This window comes from Remersonia thermophila, chromosome 1, assembly GCF_042764415.1.
Source record: "Remersonia thermophila strain ATCC 22073 chromosome 1, whole genome shotgun sequence".
Classification (NCBI taxonomy): Eukaryota; Fungi; Ascomycota; class Sordariomycetes; order Sordariales; family Chaetomiaceae; genus Remersonia; species Remersonia thermophila.
The window spans coordinates 5,219,514-5,238,043 of NC_092217.1; the positions used below are offsets into that span (position 1 = coordinate 5,219,514).

Genomic DNA, 18,530 nt, shown 5'->3' on the forward strand with positions numbered 1-18,530 from the left:
GAGAGAGAGAGAGCCGAATCCAACGTTATCGTATCGGGGCAAATCCCCTCTTCCATGTCGCAGAATGGGGTGTCACCTTGTGTATCAACGTCGACGACAGGCTCGTCCCCTACCCGGCAGACTCCCTTGGTCCTCCAGAGGCAATGATGGCTGGCTTTGCCTGTTCCGAGCCGACAAGCTCAAGATATTGTCGGACAGGACAGGAGGCGCGGTTGGGCTGTACCGTGCCGCCAAAAAAAAGGAAAAAAAAAAAAAAAAAGAAAAAGGAAAGCATGAGCACGGAAACATGCCGTGGCGGTATTCCATGATGCTTGTTTATACAGAGTGGCCGTCCCCTATCCTATCGTACAGAACATGCGTGGTATCTTTATATGACATGCGTCCTTCCCCAAGCGAGGCGAGGCGCTCCTCTCCTCTGCCTTGCTCCAGCGCAGGGGGGGGGTTCGCCCCATCCATCCATCCATCAAGCTGGGTAGACAGGCAGATGCCGGTGGCGGGTAGGCGGCTTTGGGAGGAAAGGAATTGTTCCCTTCCCTCTCTTCCTCTTCCCCTCTTCCCCTGCGTGGTTTCGCCCTGCCTGGCTAGCCTGGCTTTGCCGAGCGCATCGCGGGGCTGGAACAGCGGCCACCGAGGACGGCAACGAAGGCCATCCACCCCCCCCCCCCCTTCCTCCCTCTTCTATCTCACCAGCCGGGTGCGTATTCCCCGTCCCTCCCCTTCCCCCTTCGCTTCCATGCCTAACCAGCCATGATGGCCTCCCATGGCACCCGTCCATCCGTTCATCCGCTCATCCATTCCTCCCTTCCCTTCTCTTCCCTTCCCTTTCCTTCCCTTCCCTTCCCTTCCCTCCTGTTTACTCCAGCTTCTTCCACTCGACGGGGCCAAACTTGCTCAGCGTCTCGAGCTTGCCGTCGCCGAGCTTGACGCCCGTCGCGCGGATCACGCGCGGGTCGACGCGCAGCGCGGCCGTCAGGTCCTGGTGCGCCTTGGCGCCCGCGTCGTAGCGCAGCACAAAGTAGTGGCCCTTGGTGTAGCGCGTCTGGTTGCGCGAGATGGACCGCGGCAGGTGGAAGACGCCCCAGTTGGCCACGTCGCGGATCACGCCGCCCTGGCGGAGGATGAGCTGGCCGGCGGTGAGGACGATTCTGTTTGTTTTTGTTTTTCGCGCGGGAGCGGTTAGCAGCGTTCGTCATCGTTGCTGTTGTTGTCATCGTCGTCGGCGGCGGCGGCGGCGGGAAGAACGCAAGGAAGGCCGCAGCGAGGGGTAAGACGCATCATGAGCGACGACGACGGGTTCGGTTCGGGGGGGAGCGGCGCGGCGGGGATGGGACGGAGACAGATACATAAAGGGACGGGACCTACTCCTTCACCTCCTGGAGGCTGTTCGGGCGGACCTGTCGGCGGAACCGTTAGCATTTCCAGGCGTCTTCCGCACGCAGCCATCTTGGTGGGAGTGCGGCTGCGGCTGGGGCTGCGGCCGCGGGAGGAAGAGGGAAGGGCCCGACGGAGGGGTAAGCAGAGGGACGGGGGTGGCAGGATGACGCACGATGCCGATGGTCTCGTACAGCATCTTGATTGAGGCGGGTCGCTCGGACGTAGGGCGGCGGGGGGGGACGTCGGTGATGGTGCGGTGCGGATGGACGGGAGGGATGGATTGTCGCCAGCGTCCTTTCTGTGGTTTCCATGTCACGGAACTTTAGGACCCACCAAAATTCGACGGCCACTCTCGGATTCTGCCGGGCGGTGTGTAATCGGTGGGGGGGGGGTTGAGGTGGGGCCTTTACTGTGTAACGACTTAGTGGTAGGTCACCTTACTGTGTAACTACCTACTGTATTACGCAGTATGGAGGAACACCGGTGCCAAGACCAAGATGCTGCTTTTCGGTCCTCACCTCCAGAGACCGGTGGGTGGGAGAGGAAGAGCAGAAAGAAGGGGTACAACAACATCCAAAGGAAACAATACATCATGACCAAAAAAACAGTTTTGGTGATTCCTGAGTCATAAAAACTAGGAAACAAAGGAGAGAACAAGGTACAACAGCGCAAGTTGTGTGGTTGAATAGACAACAACAGACAACATAGACAACATCAAGTGATGGGAGTACTATAGGTAAGGTCCCTCGACTTGGAATGTACCCCTTGGCGGGTACCTCGCCGACAAACCCTTACTACGTCTCGATTCCATGATGGTGGTATTCACGTCCCCTCCTCGGCTTGTTCGGCGAGACGAATCCCAAATCTTTCTAGAACCTCGTTCTCCTCAAAAGCCACCTCAACGTATAATAAGCAGCGGATACCGCCCATCCCATTTCTCGTGGAGGAAGCCAACGGCACGCAAAAGTTCCCGTCCCTGAAGCAAGACACCCACCAGGACCGGCCATCCCATCCCATCCCATCTATTCCATTCCCCCCCTTGGCCAAGCTAAGCCTGGCCCAACCAGCAGCAGCTCACGAAGCACCGGAGGGACCCCCTACACCAAGTCCAACGCCCCCAAGCCCAGGGAATCTCCCAGAATTACACACATGTACAGAGAAAAACACATACAGGGAAAAAGAAACGTGCCAACCGGCCCGGTCCGTCCAAAGGCGCCCGTCCGCCAAAAGACAAAAACAACCACAAGCCTACACCCCCCCACCCACGATCCGGATGGACAAATCCTCCTCCCCCCCCCCTTTGCTCGATGTTCATCACAACTGAACCCTTCTGTCCCAGCAAAAAATTCCCTCTGGCCCTTGGAGGAGGCCCGTCGTAGGATGATGATGATGATGATGATGATGATGGGGGCTTCGGAGGGAATGAACGAGAGGCAGCAACCTCCTCGTCTAGTCCGAGTCCGGGCCGGGCAGCATCTCGGGGTCGATCGAGTTCCAGATCTCGTCCATTTGCTCCCTAGGTATGCGGTTAGCTTCCGGCACGGGAACGGTGCGGAGAGACTTGGGCACGGGCTTTCTTGTACTCACCGGCTCACTTCGCGCAGCTCGACCCCCCTCTCCCGCCCCATGAACCACAAGAACCGCCGCTTGGTCCGCTCGCGCTTGAACATGGCCAGCACGTCGCCCCGCGGCCCCACGTCCTTGCCGTCCTTGCCCTTCTTGTGGCTCACGGCCACCTTGGTGCACCCCCTCGCAAACGTCACGCGCGAGATGTCGCTCAGCCGGAGGTGGAAGTTGTACGGCTTCTTGAAGACGGACCACTTGACCGGCCGGACCGACTCGAGCACCTGGTGCTCGATCACGTTGGCCGCCGCGTTGGCGCCCTCGCCGCCCGCGGGGCTGCTGCTCGGCTCGGCGCCCGGGAGCTCCGTCCCCGTCACCCAGTGCCAGTACTGCGTCACGCCCGGGTTGGTGGCGAAGGCCCGCGTCTTGACCTGGTGCAGGCGCCAGTCGTTGACGTAGAGGCGGTCGTCCGAGATGGAGTCGGTCGACGTGTAGCCGTCGTGTTCGATGGCCGACTCGAGCGACGGGCTGAGCGGCGGCCGGGCAGGAGCGTCGTCCTCGGCCCTGGTCGAGGGCGGGAACGGGCTGTTGAGGATGATCTTGGGCTGGCCTTTCGCACCGTTGCCGCCGCTGGTGCCATGGCTGCTGCTGCTGCTGCAGCTGCCGCCGCCGCCGCCGCTGTTGGGGCCGTGGATGCTGTCCTTGGTGCTGCTGGCGGGGGAGACGTCGCTGGCCGAGGTGGTGGCCGAGGTGGTGGACGTGGACGTTGGGAGGGAGGGGTGGTTGGTGGTGATGATGCGTATCTTTTTCGGCCTCTGCTGCTGCTGCGACGCCGGCGCCGACGGCTCGGGCTCGGGCTCTTCCTTGGGAGCCTTGACGGTGATGCGCGGCTTGCTCGGGGTGGCGTCGGCCGTCTGGTGAGGATCCTTGCGCTTCAGAGACCGCGAGGTTGTCGACTTCCTCAGGCTGCTGTCGCCGCCGGTGCCGCCGGTGCCGCCGGTGCTGCCCGCGCTGTCCGGGACGGGATCGCGCTTCGCCGCGTGCGCCGGGGGGCGACCGACGCGCGGGAACCCGCACTTCTCGCGGAGCTGCTCGATCTTGCGGTCGTGATACGCCTTGGCGAGCCACGAGCCGACGTCGAACTTGTCGGGGTTCTCGGCGTGCAGCTCGGCGATGCGGTGGCGAAGCCACTGCGAAGGGGTCACGTCCAGCTTGAACTTGGGCAGCTCCTCCGACAGCAGCTGAGCGAGGCGGAACAGCGTGTCGTAGTTGGTAATGCGGTGGTTGATCCACTCCTTGGCAACGATCTGGTAGGGGTGAAGCTCGCCGTCCTCGAGGAACTTGAGAATGGTGCGGCCGCGCTTGGCGTCGCGGTTGGCCAGGTGCTTGTCGCGGTGGGTCGAGCCCGACTGCTCGAGCTGCTCAAACTTCTCCTGGTGCTTTTGGCGCAGCGGCTCCACGATGTCCTCGATGGGTTTCCATTCGGGCTCCCAGTACGGGTGGGACGGCGAGATCTTCTCCAGCGGAACCCCCCGCAGGATGGGCGGGTCCGTGAACACGACGCCGTCGTCCCTGAGGCAAAGGTTCTCCTGGGTGATCTCGGGCAGCAGGTCCCTTTCGGGCGCCGCTGGCTTCGCCGCGGGCGTCGACGGCAGCGGCTTGCGCGTGCTGGGCAGCGACTTGCGCAGGCCCTTCCTGGCGCCGTCCTTGGCGGCGTCGTCCGCCGCCGCGCCGCCCTCTCCGTCTCCCGCCTTGCCGGCGCTGCCGGGCCGGCTGCCCGCGGCGGCCTCCCGCGCGGGCGTGGAGGCGACGGCCTTGGACGGCGACGCGTTGGGCAGGCGGCGGCGGGCAGGCCCGGGCGGCGACTCGAGCGCGGCGCCCTGGCACTTCCGCTTGGACCACTCGCAGTTGGCGCACTTGGGGAAGTCGTCGTCGCCAACCAGCATGATGCAGCCCTGGAACGGCCCGTGGCTCATGGCGCAGTCGACGCACGGCTTGCCCTGCGCCTCGCCCGTCGCCTGGATGTAGAGGCCAAGAAGCCTGGGGGCTCGCGCGTCGCGGTCCTCGGGCCGAGGAACGGCGTTGAGCTCCTCGAGGGTGAACCTGCGGCCGTGGCGGATCTGGACGGGCCGCTGGAGCGGGCGCTCGCGGATCCGGTCCACGAGGGCGTTGTCGATGCCGACCAGGTCCACCCGGCCGATGAGCGCCCCGGAGTGGTCCCGAACATCGAGGGTGCTCGCCGCGTCTTCGCTGGGCGTTTCGCCAACGGGAGGCTCGCTGAGATCGGACGATGTCGAGGAGGGAGTGGAAGGATCAGCGGATTCCGCTGGCAGGGCGGGGGAGCCCGGAGCGACCTTCGGGGCGACCGGCGTCGGCGGCTCGTCCCTGGCATCAGCCGCTGGCGGCTCTGGCGCGTCCGGCATGGGGGCATCCGCGTCCGCCGCGTCGACGCTTGCAGAGGAGACGACCGCCTCCTTTCGTGAGCAGGTGATCTCAGACGCCGCGGATGCGGGTGCGTTGCTGTCTCGGGATGCATCCCGGGCCTTCCGCGACGGCCGGCCGTTCTCTGTCTCTGCCGGCTCGGCCTCCCTGACGCCCTGGGTGATCTCGACGCCATCCATGTCATCCCCGTTGCCAGGCGCCGCAGGGTCCGCTCCCGTCTCTCCGGCTGCGGAAGCACCCGAGCGACGAACCCGCTGAGCTTCATCGCGCTCCGCCTTTCCCGAGCCGGACACGTCCTTCATGGCCTGCTCTTCGGGTCCATTTTCCGCTGCCCCGTCTCGCGCTCGCCTCCTCGCATCCCGGCCATCACCCGGTTCCGCCGGTGGCGTAACTCGTGACGGTGGCATCGCATACTCCTCCTTCTTTGCGCCCAACCGTCCGTTCGCCAGGACCTGCCTCACCTCCCCATGCGCCTCTTCGTCCTTCCCCATCTCCGTTCCGGTCCCTGTCCCTGTCCCCGTCCCCGTCCCCGTCCCCGTCCCCGTCCCGTTCGCCCTATACGCCAACCCGCCTCTCCTGTACACCTCAAACCACCTCTTCTTCTCCTCATCCTCCATCGCCCTCACCCTCCTCCTCTCCTCCTTGGCGCCGGCCACCTCCCCGTCCAGCCTCTCCAGCTCCGCGCTCATCACGTCATACTCGGCTTGGAGCGCCTGCAGCCGGCGCTGCAAGTCCTCCTGGGCGCGGTAGTTGTCGACCAGCCTGCGGCGCAACGGCTCCGCGCGGGCCTGGTAGTCGGATTCCAGCCTGCGGTCCTCCTCGGCGCGCGTCTCGCGGAGGGAGGCGTAGTAGTTGCTTTCGATGGCCGGCCAGGGGTCCAAGGAGAGCACGGAAGCTGCGGCGACGGCGGCGGCGGCGATGGATGTGGCGGTGTTTGATTCCGCTGGTTCCGCCGCCGCCGCCGCCGCCGCCGCCAGTGGTTGCGGTAATGGCGGTGTTGGCGTGTGTGCAGTGGGAGGGGGAGCTGGGGACGTGCGTTTGCTGCAATGGTGGTTGAAGCTGCCGCCGTCGAGATGTGTGGCCGGGGGGTCCATCATAATGTATGCTATGGACGCGGCGCAGAGGCCGGTACGTGGTGGTGAGAATGGAGATGGCTGGAATGGCAATGAGATGAGGAGGAGGAGGAGGAGGATGGATGACGGTGGTGGGAGGGTGGCGTTGGCTTTGAGATGGGATTGGATGTGGTGAGATGAGCGGGAGTTGCGCGACACGTAATGATGATTGTCACGCGCGCGATTCCACCTTGATTCGTTTGAGTCTGATCCGAGGCAACACCGGCCTTGGAAGCAGATGTAGTAGTATTAGCGCGCGGGCGGCAATGCAGATGGTGGCGCACGCGTGTCGCACAGAGGATGCGCAAAAGGCAAAAAGGCCCCAACAAGACCCGACGGACTGCGTGCGTGCTAGAAGCAAAGATGACTTCGCGACAGCGGGCGAACCTATTTCGCGCAGGCTGGTCGCAAATCATTATTAAAATGGCTCCCTGTTTTAGGTTCCAAGGATTAGCGTGGGACCCGGCAGGATCATGCCAAGTTACGCTGGTAATAGCGTGGCCCAAGAAAAGCCTCGTTGCCGAAAAGAGGACGTGCGCCGGGGGGGGGGGGGGGAGGGGAGTCACCAACCTACCTGAACCTAGGTCGCCTGGGTCTCGTGTACCCCCGGGCCCGATGGGCAAACTGGGCAGTCCACCTAGGTCCGTCCTGCGGCAGATGCTGTGACGAATGCACGCCAAATGACTATGCGACAGATGGCGCTCGCGGCGGCAAGTAGGTAGTTATTAGTGATTATTGCGAGGTTGGGCTGTGTGCAGTGCGGCTGATTCCGCCCCCCCTTTTTTTCCCGCTGATAGGGTGGCTTCCCTAGGTCCTGATAGGGCAGCGTCTTAATTTTGTCTCAGGCAACGAAAGAGCACGAGAGAGGGGCTGAAGGGGGTGAGCTTCAACAACAGGCAACCCGTGACGTGAGACGGCAGGCAGCCTGTCAGACAATCAACGTGTTACCGGGCAATCCGGGTGTCGAGTCAGACCGAGGAGAGGCTCGCGGCGGCGGGGATGATGGAAGGCGAGCAATTCCCGTCGTACAACAAGAGGGAATGGTGTCAACTACCTTAGTCGCTTGCCATGGTTCCCACCCGTGAGGTCGTCGTTGGCGGCTGCGAGTAAGGGGATGAAGTATCCTAGGGAATGTAAGAGTCTTGCGGATGCAGAGTCGAGAACGAGGTGAAAAAAAGTGGTCCAACCGGTCCTAAAGGTTGTAAAAGAGAAAAGGGGAAAAGAAAAGGGAGAAGCCAAGCAAGCGTCCCAGTGAAGTTAGGTTGGGTGGAATGAGTGGAATGGAATGGAATAACGAATTAGAGCAACAAAATGCGTCAGGCGCAGCTATCAGAGCGCACCCCCGTCGCGCGGTGCCCCAGGCAAAAGGCAGGTAATCGTTAGCAGTGGGCGGAGCGAAACGAATCCCGACTGTGGCAATTCCCGAACCTAAGCCAGGGAGAGGGCACACGTGGAACCTGAACGAACCATTCTCGAACTTGGCGATGATCGCCGCCCTAGATAGGTGCCTCGGTGCCTCCTTGGTCCGGGTTGTCACTTATGCTATCACGCAGCAGGCCAGGCTGCCTCGACCGACCGGCTGGATGCGATGCGCTCAATACTACGTAGAGTAGGTAGTCGGGAGGTTTTTGCTGCTTGCTAGGGAATACCGTTACCCGGAGCTATGTCGGCGCTCCCTGTCTCATGTTTTGTTGGCAAAGACGGCCTTTTTTTTGTCTCGAGATTATCCTCCTCCCCGTTTCGGCCAACACCGCGGTCACGACGCTGGCTTTGATTAGTTGCCCAGACTTACACCGTCTGTCTGCCCAACCCGATGCAAACAGCCGAGCTCAGCTCGCCACCGTCATGGCGCACGCATGTGTCCTTGGAGTCCTTTGTTGCTCAGTAATCAAAGCAAGCAAGCAAGCAAGCAAGCAGCAAGCAAGCACCCACGCTCGCAGGCGCGCACGCATGTACGCAAGCCCTGGATCCCAAACCAAGACAGAGCATAATTATACAACGGCGGGATTCAAACGCAGCACAGCGCAACGGAATTCAGTGCAGCGCAAGGGTCGGCGCGGATGAACATCCAACGAGAGCGATGCTCATATCCCGCCTTGCTTCCCTGGGAGATGTTATCTAACCTAGATATCTAGGTCGCTGCGAACTCCTAATCTCAACTAGGTAGTTAGTAGTACCCCTTTCTCCCCCTATTGCTATCTACACGCCCGCGTTCCGCATTTCGCTTCGAGGAACTCTCTCATCCGCATTCCCGACGGCCCTGCCGCCTGCTTAGACGTGGAAAGTCGCATGGCCATACCATCTCTCTGCTCATGCCGAAGGACAACGCTGACACGACGCAAGACGGGGTGTGCCCGCGCTCTCCTGATCAGCCGACGCAATAGGCACAAGCGCGGTAGCTGGATGGCGCAGGCGGGCTCGTCTTGTGCGTCTGTCTTGTCCTCCGGTCGAGGTTCCGTGGCATAGACCAGGAGCATGCAATGATCGGAGGGAGGAAAACAAGGAACCGGATGGGACGCGATGGAACGACGGGGCAGACAGAAAGAAGCGCCAAGCTGACCTGCTTGGGGCGCTGAGGGCAGGGCGCTTGCTTACCCGGGACCAAGATCTGATAAGAGACCTGGCGAATCCCCAGGCGATGGATTCCGGCAAAGTTCAGGAACGAAGGCCCAGCCCAGAGCAGGCTGGTAACCTAGTATAGGTACGCCTCAAGACAGAATAAGCACACTTCAGCAGAGCGTGGCAAGGAGCAACGAACCGGGCATGACAATATCTCCAATGGGGAATTAGATGACAGTCGGGTCTGATATGAAGCCAGCCCAGGTAGGTAGATCAGATACCTAGGTAATCAAAAAAAAAAAAAAAAAAAAAATACTCGGTGATTTGCTGACATGGACACCTGGGATTTGGGCACTTTGGAAACCTGCACTGCACCAACTACCTCACCGGCGTAGGTCAGACAGGGTCACACAAATCCGCACAAAAGTCGAGAGGAATGGATGCAAACCAACCCATCCGAGCTGGGTCCCCCAATAGTTACAAGGCATCATCTGGGGATGGCATGGACAAATGTAATGGTCTGACGTTGTCCTCGAACAGGCCGCTCAGCCCCCCTCGTATGTATATACTATGTATAATACTGCGTATCTTTTGTCATCCTGTCCCTTCGCTTTCCGAGGAGCCAAGTCGTATCCGTCATCCCTTGGCCCCAGATTCTACGAAAGCACCTCGTCAAAGGCGTCGGCGGATAAATAGGCATCCTTCGACGCTCCGTCTCTCACAAGGGAGCACATCTTGCATTTCCCGTCGGGCTGTTCGCCCAAAATAGCACCAACCCCTTGGATCCAATCCGCAAGGGCCCTTGTCGCCCAGAATGACGATGGGCCCCCCCTTCGCTCATCGTAACCCTGCGCCGTCATCTCGTGTGCACCTCGCTTTCAGACAAACAAACGCACAGCCCAACCCACCCTGGTAGCTACCAGCCGGCAGACAATCGAGCAACTGGGGGCCACCCTTTTCAACATCCAATACGTATTAAGACAAGACTAAAGGTAATGTATGAAGTTGTCCAAAAAAAAAAGAATAAACTCCCCTAGGATATATATATCCCGTGAGGAAAAAAAGGTGTCGTATCCCAGGCTGCCTCCCTATCCCACACAACCCGCCGTTCCTTTCTGGTTTGAGTGTAATCAATCGTAAAACCCCTCCCGATAATCCCTCTCAAACGCCAAAGAAAAACCATCAAGCCAGCGAAGACGCTGATGCTGATCAAACATGCCGGGGGGAAAAAATACCAAAACAAAGAGTGCTGTGTAATCATTGCATGCGAGGAAAAGACGGCATTGCACATTCGTGTCTCCAACCATACCTGATACGGCGGCACGGCACATCACCCCGTCCCCGCGCCGCTTCGCACCGGGGGCTCAGATGGGCTGCAGCACCTTTTTCTCGAAAGAGAGCGACTTGCGGCTCTTGGACCTCACACCATCATCCCATCGGCAGACCGTGATGCGCGTCCCCAACACCGGTTAATACCTCGAATGCCGGTTGGTGTTTGGCGAGTACGGGTTGTCGTAGACGGTCGAGTAGGGGTCGTCGTGGTAGACAGTAACGCGACGGTCCTCTTCGGGCAGCAGGTCCTTGACCTCCCAGTTGTTCATGCGCGTGCCGACCGCAAACTCCAAATCCTCCTTGGTGATCGAGTCCCAGTACTTGTACACCATCATGACGGCGAGCAGGTTGCACGTCGTGGCGAAGAAGAGGCCGTCCAGGTAGTGGCTGACGGCCTTGCAGATGGGCGCGCTGGCCGCGTAGAGAATGACCTGCCCGACGACGAAGAAGAAGACGCCAAAGGCAATGTCGCCCAGCGGCCACCGGTCGTGCAGGGTGCGCGTCACCAGCAGGATCTGGAGCGCCACGTAGATGAAGAGCTGGATCGCGTTGAGCAGGTACAGCACGACAAAGAGGCCGATCGTGTTGGTGGGGCTCAGGCCGGCCCACGACATGAAGGTGGCCAGGGCAACGAGGAAGGAGATGGCGAAGGCGGCGGCCGAGCCGAGACGCATGGTCCACAGCGAAAGCGGCGTGCCGTCCTCGTACAGCTGGAACCCGACGAAGCCGTTGATCATCAGGCACGTCACAAGCGCCGACGACAGGCCGGCCTGAACGGCGACAAAGTAGGGGTAGGGTCCCGAGCCTGGCGGTATGACTCCGGCGTCGATGCAGAGGGAGAGGAAGGTGAGGAGCATGTAGAGGTAAAAGAACATGGTGATTTCCTTGCGACCTGTGCAGGAGCCGTTGGGTCAGCGTTGTCCTACATCCCGCGAGCGCGAGCGCAACGGCGGCATGACGCCATGACGTGACCTACCCACTGCCGTAAACTTCCCCCGCACGTGCAACAGCATGAATACCGTCATGACCAGGGCGACGATGTGCATGGCGCTCGTGGCGGCCTGGAAGATGATGGTGTTGGCCAGCTCGATGTTGCGGGCGTAGCACTCGGGCTCAATGCCGACGCCGCTCGAGAGGGACGCTTTCGGGCCTAGGGACGAGCATAGCGGGAGCGGTGCCATCTCGCAGATGGCGTTGAAGTCGCCGAAACCCATGGTGCCGGTGGATGGACCGAATCGTCTGGCCTCGGTCGCAAGCCTCGAGTTGGGTGGGAGGAAGAAGCAGGGTCCCGGGTTTGGAGGTGGCGTGCTGCCGTCTCGATTCTCGTCTTCGCCGGCGCGTAGCGACAAGCAACGTTCTCGTCGCGGTTTCTAGAGGCACCGTTGACTTCCGAGGCGGCAGTGGAAGCGGCAGTGGCGGTGGCGTCTGGCTGCTTCCGGGCCGGATACGAAAGAAAAGGGATCGGTATCGACAAGAAAAGAAGGCTGGCCTCGTTAAAAAGTCACTGCAAGGCGCTGCACTGAACTCGATGTGGCCGTGGCGTGGTGGTGTTGAGCGAGGGGCGATGATGGGTCGGGAGTGGTGGTGTCGGTAGCGAGCGTGGGTTGGAGGATTTTGGACGATGGATCAACTTCAACGATCGGACGGACAAGCGGTTGTCAATGCAGTCCAAGTCTGTTTGGCCATGCTCCCAGCCCCGTGGGTTGGTTGGCCAGCCTGTCTCCGCTGTTGGGTGAGGCTCGGTTCAGTTGTGGGAGCAGAGAGGGAGCCGGTTGCCGTGGAAAAGGAGAGGTGGGCTGGGAAAAGCTGACTCTTGGGGCCTCGAGGCGCGCCGTGTGACTGGCCCAGGCCATTTCGGCGCCTTCCTTGTGCCCCACTTTCTCTTCCAAGGGCTTCGCAGGGTTCCGGCAGGGAGCGCAGGGCAACGATCTCGCTTATCCTTCCGGATACGACATGGCCCTAGGAAATGACGGTTGACTTTGTCTTGGCCGCATCTCGTTGATCCACTCCCCTTTCATCAGCTTCAGCCAGGCCTGGTCAACACCCATACTCCAATGTCGTCATCTGGAAACCGTACATAACTAGCGTCATGGGGAAGCATACCCTGGGACATCTAATTATCATCAGATTTTGTGTTCTCTTTTCATGCTTTCGTCCTTTTTATTATTATTTTTTGGTTGGTCTACATTTTCAGTCTTTTTTATGTTCGTCTCTGCTCACCTCGAAGCACCTACGGCAAGCTTCTTGCCTGGATTTCTCTCCCTGCTGTCTCATAGAAAAGCAAAACTGGCTCAGACCATCAAGATGATCATCAACGTATGCACCTAGCTACCAGTTGACGATCCCGCACCCTCTCATACACAACCTCCGCAAGTGCTACAGACTCTGACATTTTTCTTTCCTGATACCCTCCATCGCATCTCTGACCGTCTTCTATTGTCCCGGACTAACTCTGGTATAATATTTTGTGTTTTCATACCGTATCTTGCCCTGGTTGATAGCCTCTCGTCTTGCATGTCCTCCATCTTCTTAAGCACGTTGCCAATGCTATAATGAAGGCAGCCCCTGGTGCCCTTTGTTATCCGAGTCTCTATGCCCTGCTCAGAGCAAACCACTCAAAAGGGAGGGGCTCAGAAACAGGGAATAACCAGAAGAAAAAAAGTCTGGATTGGGAAGCAGGCTCTTGACAACGAACCAGCCATGCTTCGTGTCTTAGGGTTGATGCACTTCCACCGCCATTGCGCTACGGTGCTGTTTTTCCATGTCGGGTTTGTCTCAAGAGGGAAGATACCTCGCCCCCAAAAGTTCTCCAGATCGCTTGGACAAAGCACTTGTCCGGCGATTCGAGTCTGTTGAAGACGTAGTCGTCCTCTCACATCTCAGTAAGGTCTCGTCTGGGGTCTGTCAGGACGACCAAAGGGTACGTATAGCCGGTTGGAACATCGCGAAGAGTGGCCTGATGATGGTCCAAGTCTCTGTTATTGTACAAAGTGAGCTGCCTTGAGTCTGTGGAAACTATGCAGCAAGTGAACTCACTTGTTGATGCCCTCGTAACAAGAACTATTATAGGAAGGTTGGCAGCCTCCTTAAGAGATCATCCAGGGAAAAGGTAGCAATTACCTGGGTTTAAGAATCGACAGTTGACGAGCATCCCAGTTTACATTGTTGGTCACCTTGGGATATTTCCACATTCATCATTCACAAGACGAAGAAACCAAAACACAACGAGCACCCAACGAACAACATGTCATATTAACCATTCAACACCCATTAACCTCCATCACCTCTGACCATTAAGTCCTCCTCGCAGTCCTTGTCTCCCCCCCTCCTTCTTTTTTCTCTGCAAGGCAACGCCTGTTGTCATGATCTCGTCAATAGGTCGTATCAACATCCATCATGACATGAGGCTTTGCGGCCGTTCCGAATCTACACCACCCAAGAAACAGGACAAAAGAGAAGAATAACAAGAAAGCGGAAATGTCGTTACATGAAATGCGTCCCTGTACAGCAGGGCGTTCAACCATCCCATTACCAACCATCAAGCCAAATCCAATGCAACCAACACACCAAAAACAAGCCCCAGACCAAACAGCCAAAGAAACAACAACAGTGTAAAGCCAAACAAACAAACCAAAAAACAGCAAACGGCCCAACCAAACAGAAAAAAGACTCGACAGTTTTGCGCAACCCAAGCCACCCCAAACTAACACACTGCAGGCTGGTGTCTGCGAAAAAAAAAAATGATGATGCCCTCGGCTGTGTCAAGAGCAACAAATACAGGGCAAACAAAGCGAAGCCAGAAGAATACGACAAGAAAGAAAAAAAGAAAAAAAAAACGCAAGCAATGAGAGCCAGAGAGCCCGGTTCCCCTCTCCCCTGGGAACCCTGCTCCCTCCCCCGCTGTTGTGTTGATGGTAAGAACCCGGCCGGCGGGAGAGCGTTCCCCCCTCGATTGCCTACACCAGCGATCTCAAATGCCCATCAGATGCCGGGATCCCAGAGCTCGGCAAGTGCCGCGGTCAACCGGAGAGAAAACGCATCCAAGGGACCGGGGGGCCCATGGCGCGATCCGCCAGGAGAGACGTCACCAAGGGACCGAGGACAAAAAGGCCTCGCTCAACCAAGAGAGACGTACGTAAACCCAGGGACCGACGCCGAGGCCGCGCAGTCAACCATGCAAAAGCGTCATCACGGGACCGGGGACACCGAGGTAGCAACCGAGTCGACGGAAGATCGCGGGGTGGTGAAGGTGCTCGAGGCCGGGCTGGAACCGGCGCTGCTGTCGGACAAGGAGAGGAAGGACCGGGATTTGCGCAGTTTCCATTCGCAGAGCCGCATGAATAGCCTGTTGCGTCTCTCCCCAGCCCCGTTAGCGAATTGCGATGGACAGCACGGACGGGTGACGGGGTGGGGCGACACAAGGCGACAACTGGTGAGGGGGGAGGGGAGGGGGGGCGGGGGGGCGCGAAGACGAGGAGGGAGATGGTTGGTGGTCGTGATGGTGGTGGTGGTGGTGGCGGTGGTGGTGGTGGCTGACAAGGGATCGGGGAGTCTTCAAATCGCAGCAGCGATCTGGAGCATGACTGACAATGCGCCCCGGTCGCCGGGCTTCCGAACGACCACGACCTGCTTGTCCTTCTTGCTCCCGCTGCTACCGTCGCGATCCTTCTTCTGAGGAGACGAGTTGCGGGACCGGCTGGCCCTTCGGGACGACGAGGAGGAAAGCTGGTCGATGCGTTGCTGGAGTTCGGCGATCTGGGTGGTGGCGAGGTTGTACGACTGCGTCATGGTTTCGAGAGACTTTTGCGTCGCCTCGAGGGACTTCTGAGCCGCGCTGAGCTCCTGCTTCGCGGCTCCCAGCTGCGTCGAGAGGGCCGTGTTGCTCTCGGTCAGCGTGCTGATCTCCTCCGTGCGGCGCGAGATTTCCCGGGTCTTGGCTTCCAGCTCGGCGCGGAGCCCGGCGGCCACGGCGTTGGGATCCTTGGCGAGCTCGGCTTCGAGCTGGGCAACCTTGGCCTGGAGCGACGCCGCCTTTGCCTCCAGGTCGGCCTTGGCTGCCTCGAGGGGTCCGATCTTGGCCGCTTCTGCTTGGATGGCAGCCAGCTTGGCTTGGAGGCCAGCCGTCCGGCCCTCAAGCTCCGTCGCCTTGTTCTCGGCAGCGGCCTTGTCGCTGGAGAGCCTTGGGATCATGTCCGCCTGACCCTGAAGGACGGCGATCTTGCCCTCGAGCTCCGCGATCTGACCGTTGAGGCTCGCGATGGTGCTGGTGAGGGTCGCAACGTTGCCAGCCAGGTCAGCTTTGGCGACCTCGAGGCCGGGAACCTTGTCTGCCTCAGCCTGAGCCACCGCCTTTTCGCCGACCAGCCTGCTGATTTCGGCTCTGGCAGCGTTCAAGGCGCTCTGCGCGCCGCTCAGCTCGCCAGCCAGGTCGAGCTTTTGGCTCGCGAGGGAGACGTTGGCGGCCTTGGCGCCTTCGAGGTCGGTGTTGAGCTGGTGGATCTGCGCCTGCAGGGAAATCTTCTCGGCAGCCAGGTCGTCGACTTGCTTGTGCAGCCCTGCCTTGTCGGATTCGAGGCCCCCAACCTTGGTCTTGAGGTCGGCGATCTCGGCGTTGGATGTTGACAGGTCCTGCTCGAGCGTGCCGATCTTGGCGTTGAGGACCGATTCCAGGTCCTTGAGGTCCACGACCACCAAGCTGAGCCTGTCGATCTCTCCCTCGGCGGTAGCGAGTTTTCCCTCGACGTCGGCCTTCTCTTGCTCGACGGAAGCCTTGGCCTGCTTGAGAGCCTCCGTCTCGTGCGCCAGCTCGACGGCTCGAGCCTTCGTGACAGCGTGGTCGTCCTCCAGCTCCTTCCGGAGAGCGGCCTTTTCCTCCACGGCAGCGTCCCGGATCCTTTGCTTGTCCTCCTCGGCGGCCCTGAGCTCAGCGTTCAGAGCAGCGATTTGGGCGCTCAACACGGCGATCTCGCCCTTCAGGGCCTCGCGTTGGGCGGTCATTTCGGCAATCTCCTTGTCTTTGCTGTCGCGCTGTTCCTGGAGGGCGTCCCGGCTGGTCTCGAGGGCAGCGATCTGGTGTGCCAGGAGGCTCTCATGCTCCTCGCGGTCCGCCAGGTGCTTCTTGAAGTCCTTCTCGAGGTCGGCGAGCTGTTCAGCAACTTTGTCCCTGGCCAGCTTCATCTCCTCGCGCTGCCTCTCAGCCTCCTCAATCATGGCCTTTTGAAGCACTATCGTCGATCTGCATTCCTCCAGAACCTGCTTGGTGGCCTTGAGCTTGCCTTCCAGTTCCGCTTTGCCGGCACGCTCAGCGTCCAGGTCCTTTTCGGTCTCGTCCAGCATGAACCCCCGCAGTTCGAAGTTGCTGCGGAACTCGTCAGAGACGGCCTTTTGCCTGTCAAGCTTGATCATGAGTTCCTCCCTGCTGCTGCGTTCAAAGTTGCGTTCCTTCTCGATCGTTGCCTTTTCCTTTTCTAGAAGCGCGATGCGTGCCGATCGGTCGTCGAGCTCCCTCTTCAGCTTGACCTCGCTCTCGCGCAGCGCGTTTTTCTCGGCCTCGAGCTGCTTCTTTTCGGAAACGAGCTGCTCGAGCCTGTCCACGAGGTTGCGCTCCATATCTCTTTGATAGCGGTCGAGTTCGCGAGCGTACCTGAACTCGGGCGGCTCAGAGGTGAGGGGCAGCATCTTGATTTGGACGGGACGGGCGGTGCTCTTGATGACAGTCCGCTCGATCTCAGCGGACGTCTTCGCCTTGGCGGCGGTGGTGGTGGTGACGGCGGAGGTAGTGGTGGTGCGGGGCTTGGTCTTGCGCGGAGGGGTTGCCGAACTGGCGGCGCTTTCCGAGCCAATGACGCTGGGGGTGAAGCGAACAGAGAGGGTTGATTTGGTGTTAGCTTCGGTAGGGGTAGGGGTAACATCGCTGACCATATCGCTGGTGCCGGAGTCAGAACCTGGAGGCGACGAGATGATGGTGGTAGCCTCAGTGGTCGACGAAAGGTCGGTCGACTCCGAGACGGCCGACTCGGTGTCGTGGTCCGCATCGGGATAGGGCCGGTCCCGGCGGTCATGCCTCTCCGGCGTCCTGTTGTCGGGCCCGTGCTGCGGACCCATGATGGCCCGAGGCGGCGGCACCTGATAACCGGAGGGAAGGCTGGCGGAGGCTGTCCTGGACGGCCTGAGGCTAATGACTCCCTGACGTTCGGGAGGGATTCCGGGGAACTTGGCACGGAGGACCTTCCTGGGTAGTATCCCCGTGGAGGAGGATGGCGCAGGCAGAGGGAGGGGGGCGGTGGATCGCGACACATCTGAGTCACTTGTGATAGAGGGAACGTTGGACGACGTCACCGAGCTATCCGAGTTCCTTCGTGGCCTGGCCGACGGACGGAGTGTCTGGCGCAGAATTGGCCTGGGCTGGTGCTCGCGAGAGGCTTTCGGTCGGTCTGAGTCCCACTCGGGCCACTCGGCCGAACGGGGGCTGGGCCGGCCACCAGGCGCCGAGGTGACCGATCCTCCTGCCCTCGGGCGGAGGTATTGTCGTTCTCTCTCCATGATGTGTTGAGACAAGGGTGTCGGATGCGAGTTCAAGGATGTGCTTGTGAATGTCTGTCGTCTCTCTTGTGTTCTCGTGCGTCTCTCTCAGTATGTGTGTATGTGCGTGTGTATGTGTCCGTGAGTGAGTGAGTGAGTGTGTGTGTGTGTGTGTGTGTGTGTGTGTGTGTGTGTGCGTGTATGAGTGTGTGTATGTGTGTAAGCGTGACTATGGTGTGTTCTGGTGTCTGGCGCTTTCTTCAACGGGGATCTCAAGTGGCTATCGGGTTGTAGTAGTGGCGGAGGGTTGAAGTCGTGCTGTCACAAGTGGGCATGGCTGCCAGGGCGAAATCTTGATCTTTTGGATGAGACTTGTCTTGTTTGTTGTGGGCACGAGACGAGGCGAGAGTGGATGATGCGGATCGGAAGAGAGCAAGACGAAGCAGGCTTAGGGCGTGCAGCAACGCATGGTTTTGATCCCAGAGGGCCGCAGCCCTGGACATCCAGTGGGGAGCCGCTTCGGCGACCAGGGGGGGAGCAGAGGATGGGCGCCGAGTGGCTTTGGTTGGGCCGCGTCTTGCTTTCTCGGTCCCATCCGCGCGTAACCTCACCGACTGAGCCGGAGCT

The 18,530-nt window shown here is 59.9% G+C and overlaps 4 protein-coding genes across 4 annotated transcripts; all 4 read right to left on the reverse strand.

The window, feature by feature from the left end:
- Window positions 1-853: 853 nt before the first annotated feature.
- VTJ83DRAFT_1420 (mitochondrial 37S ribosomal protein bS6m) lies at window positions 854-1,570 on the reverse strand (the record flags this gene model as incomplete). The annotated part of the gene is made up of 3 exons (XM_071007578.1): window positions 854-1,145; window positions 1,363-1,394; window positions 1,547-1,570. The coding sequence occupies 3 exons, from the start codon at window positions 1,568-1,570 to the stop codon at window positions 854-856; spliced, it is 348 nt and encodes a 115-aa protein (XP_070870773.1).
- A 1,253-nt stretch (window positions 1,571-2,823) lies between these two features.
- On the reverse strand, window positions 2,824-6,476 carry VTJ83DRAFT_1421 (uncharacterized protein; the record flags this gene model as incomplete). Its single annotated transcript, XM_071007579.1, has 2 exons — window positions 2,824-2,890; window positions 2,962-6,476. 2 exons carry the CDS (start codon window positions 6,474-6,476, stop codon window positions 2,824-2,826), a joined length of 3,582 nt encoding a protein of 1,193 aa, XP_070870774.1.
- A 4,043-nt stretch (window positions 6,477-10,519) lies between these two features.
- Window positions 10,520-11,596, reverse strand: VTJ83DRAFT_1422 (uncharacterized protein; the record flags this gene model as incomplete). The annotated part of the gene is made up of 2 exons (XM_071007580.1): window positions 10,520-11,274; window positions 11,359-11,596. The coding sequence occupies 2 exons, from the start codon at window positions 11,594-11,596 to the stop codon at window positions 10,520-10,522; spliced, it is 993 nt and encodes a 330-aa protein (XP_070870775.1).
- Window positions 11,597-14,570: 2,974 nt separating this feature from the next.
- Window positions 14,571-17,924, reverse strand: VTJ83DRAFT_1423 (uncharacterized protein; the record flags this gene model as incomplete). The annotated part of the gene is made up of 2 exons (XM_071007581.1): window positions 14,571-14,727; window positions 14,971-17,924. The coding sequence occupies 2 exons, from the start codon at window positions 17,922-17,924 to the stop codon at window positions 14,571-14,573; spliced, it is 3,111 nt and encodes a 1,036-aa protein (XP_070870776.1).
- Window positions 17,925-18,530: the final 606 nt, after the last annotated feature.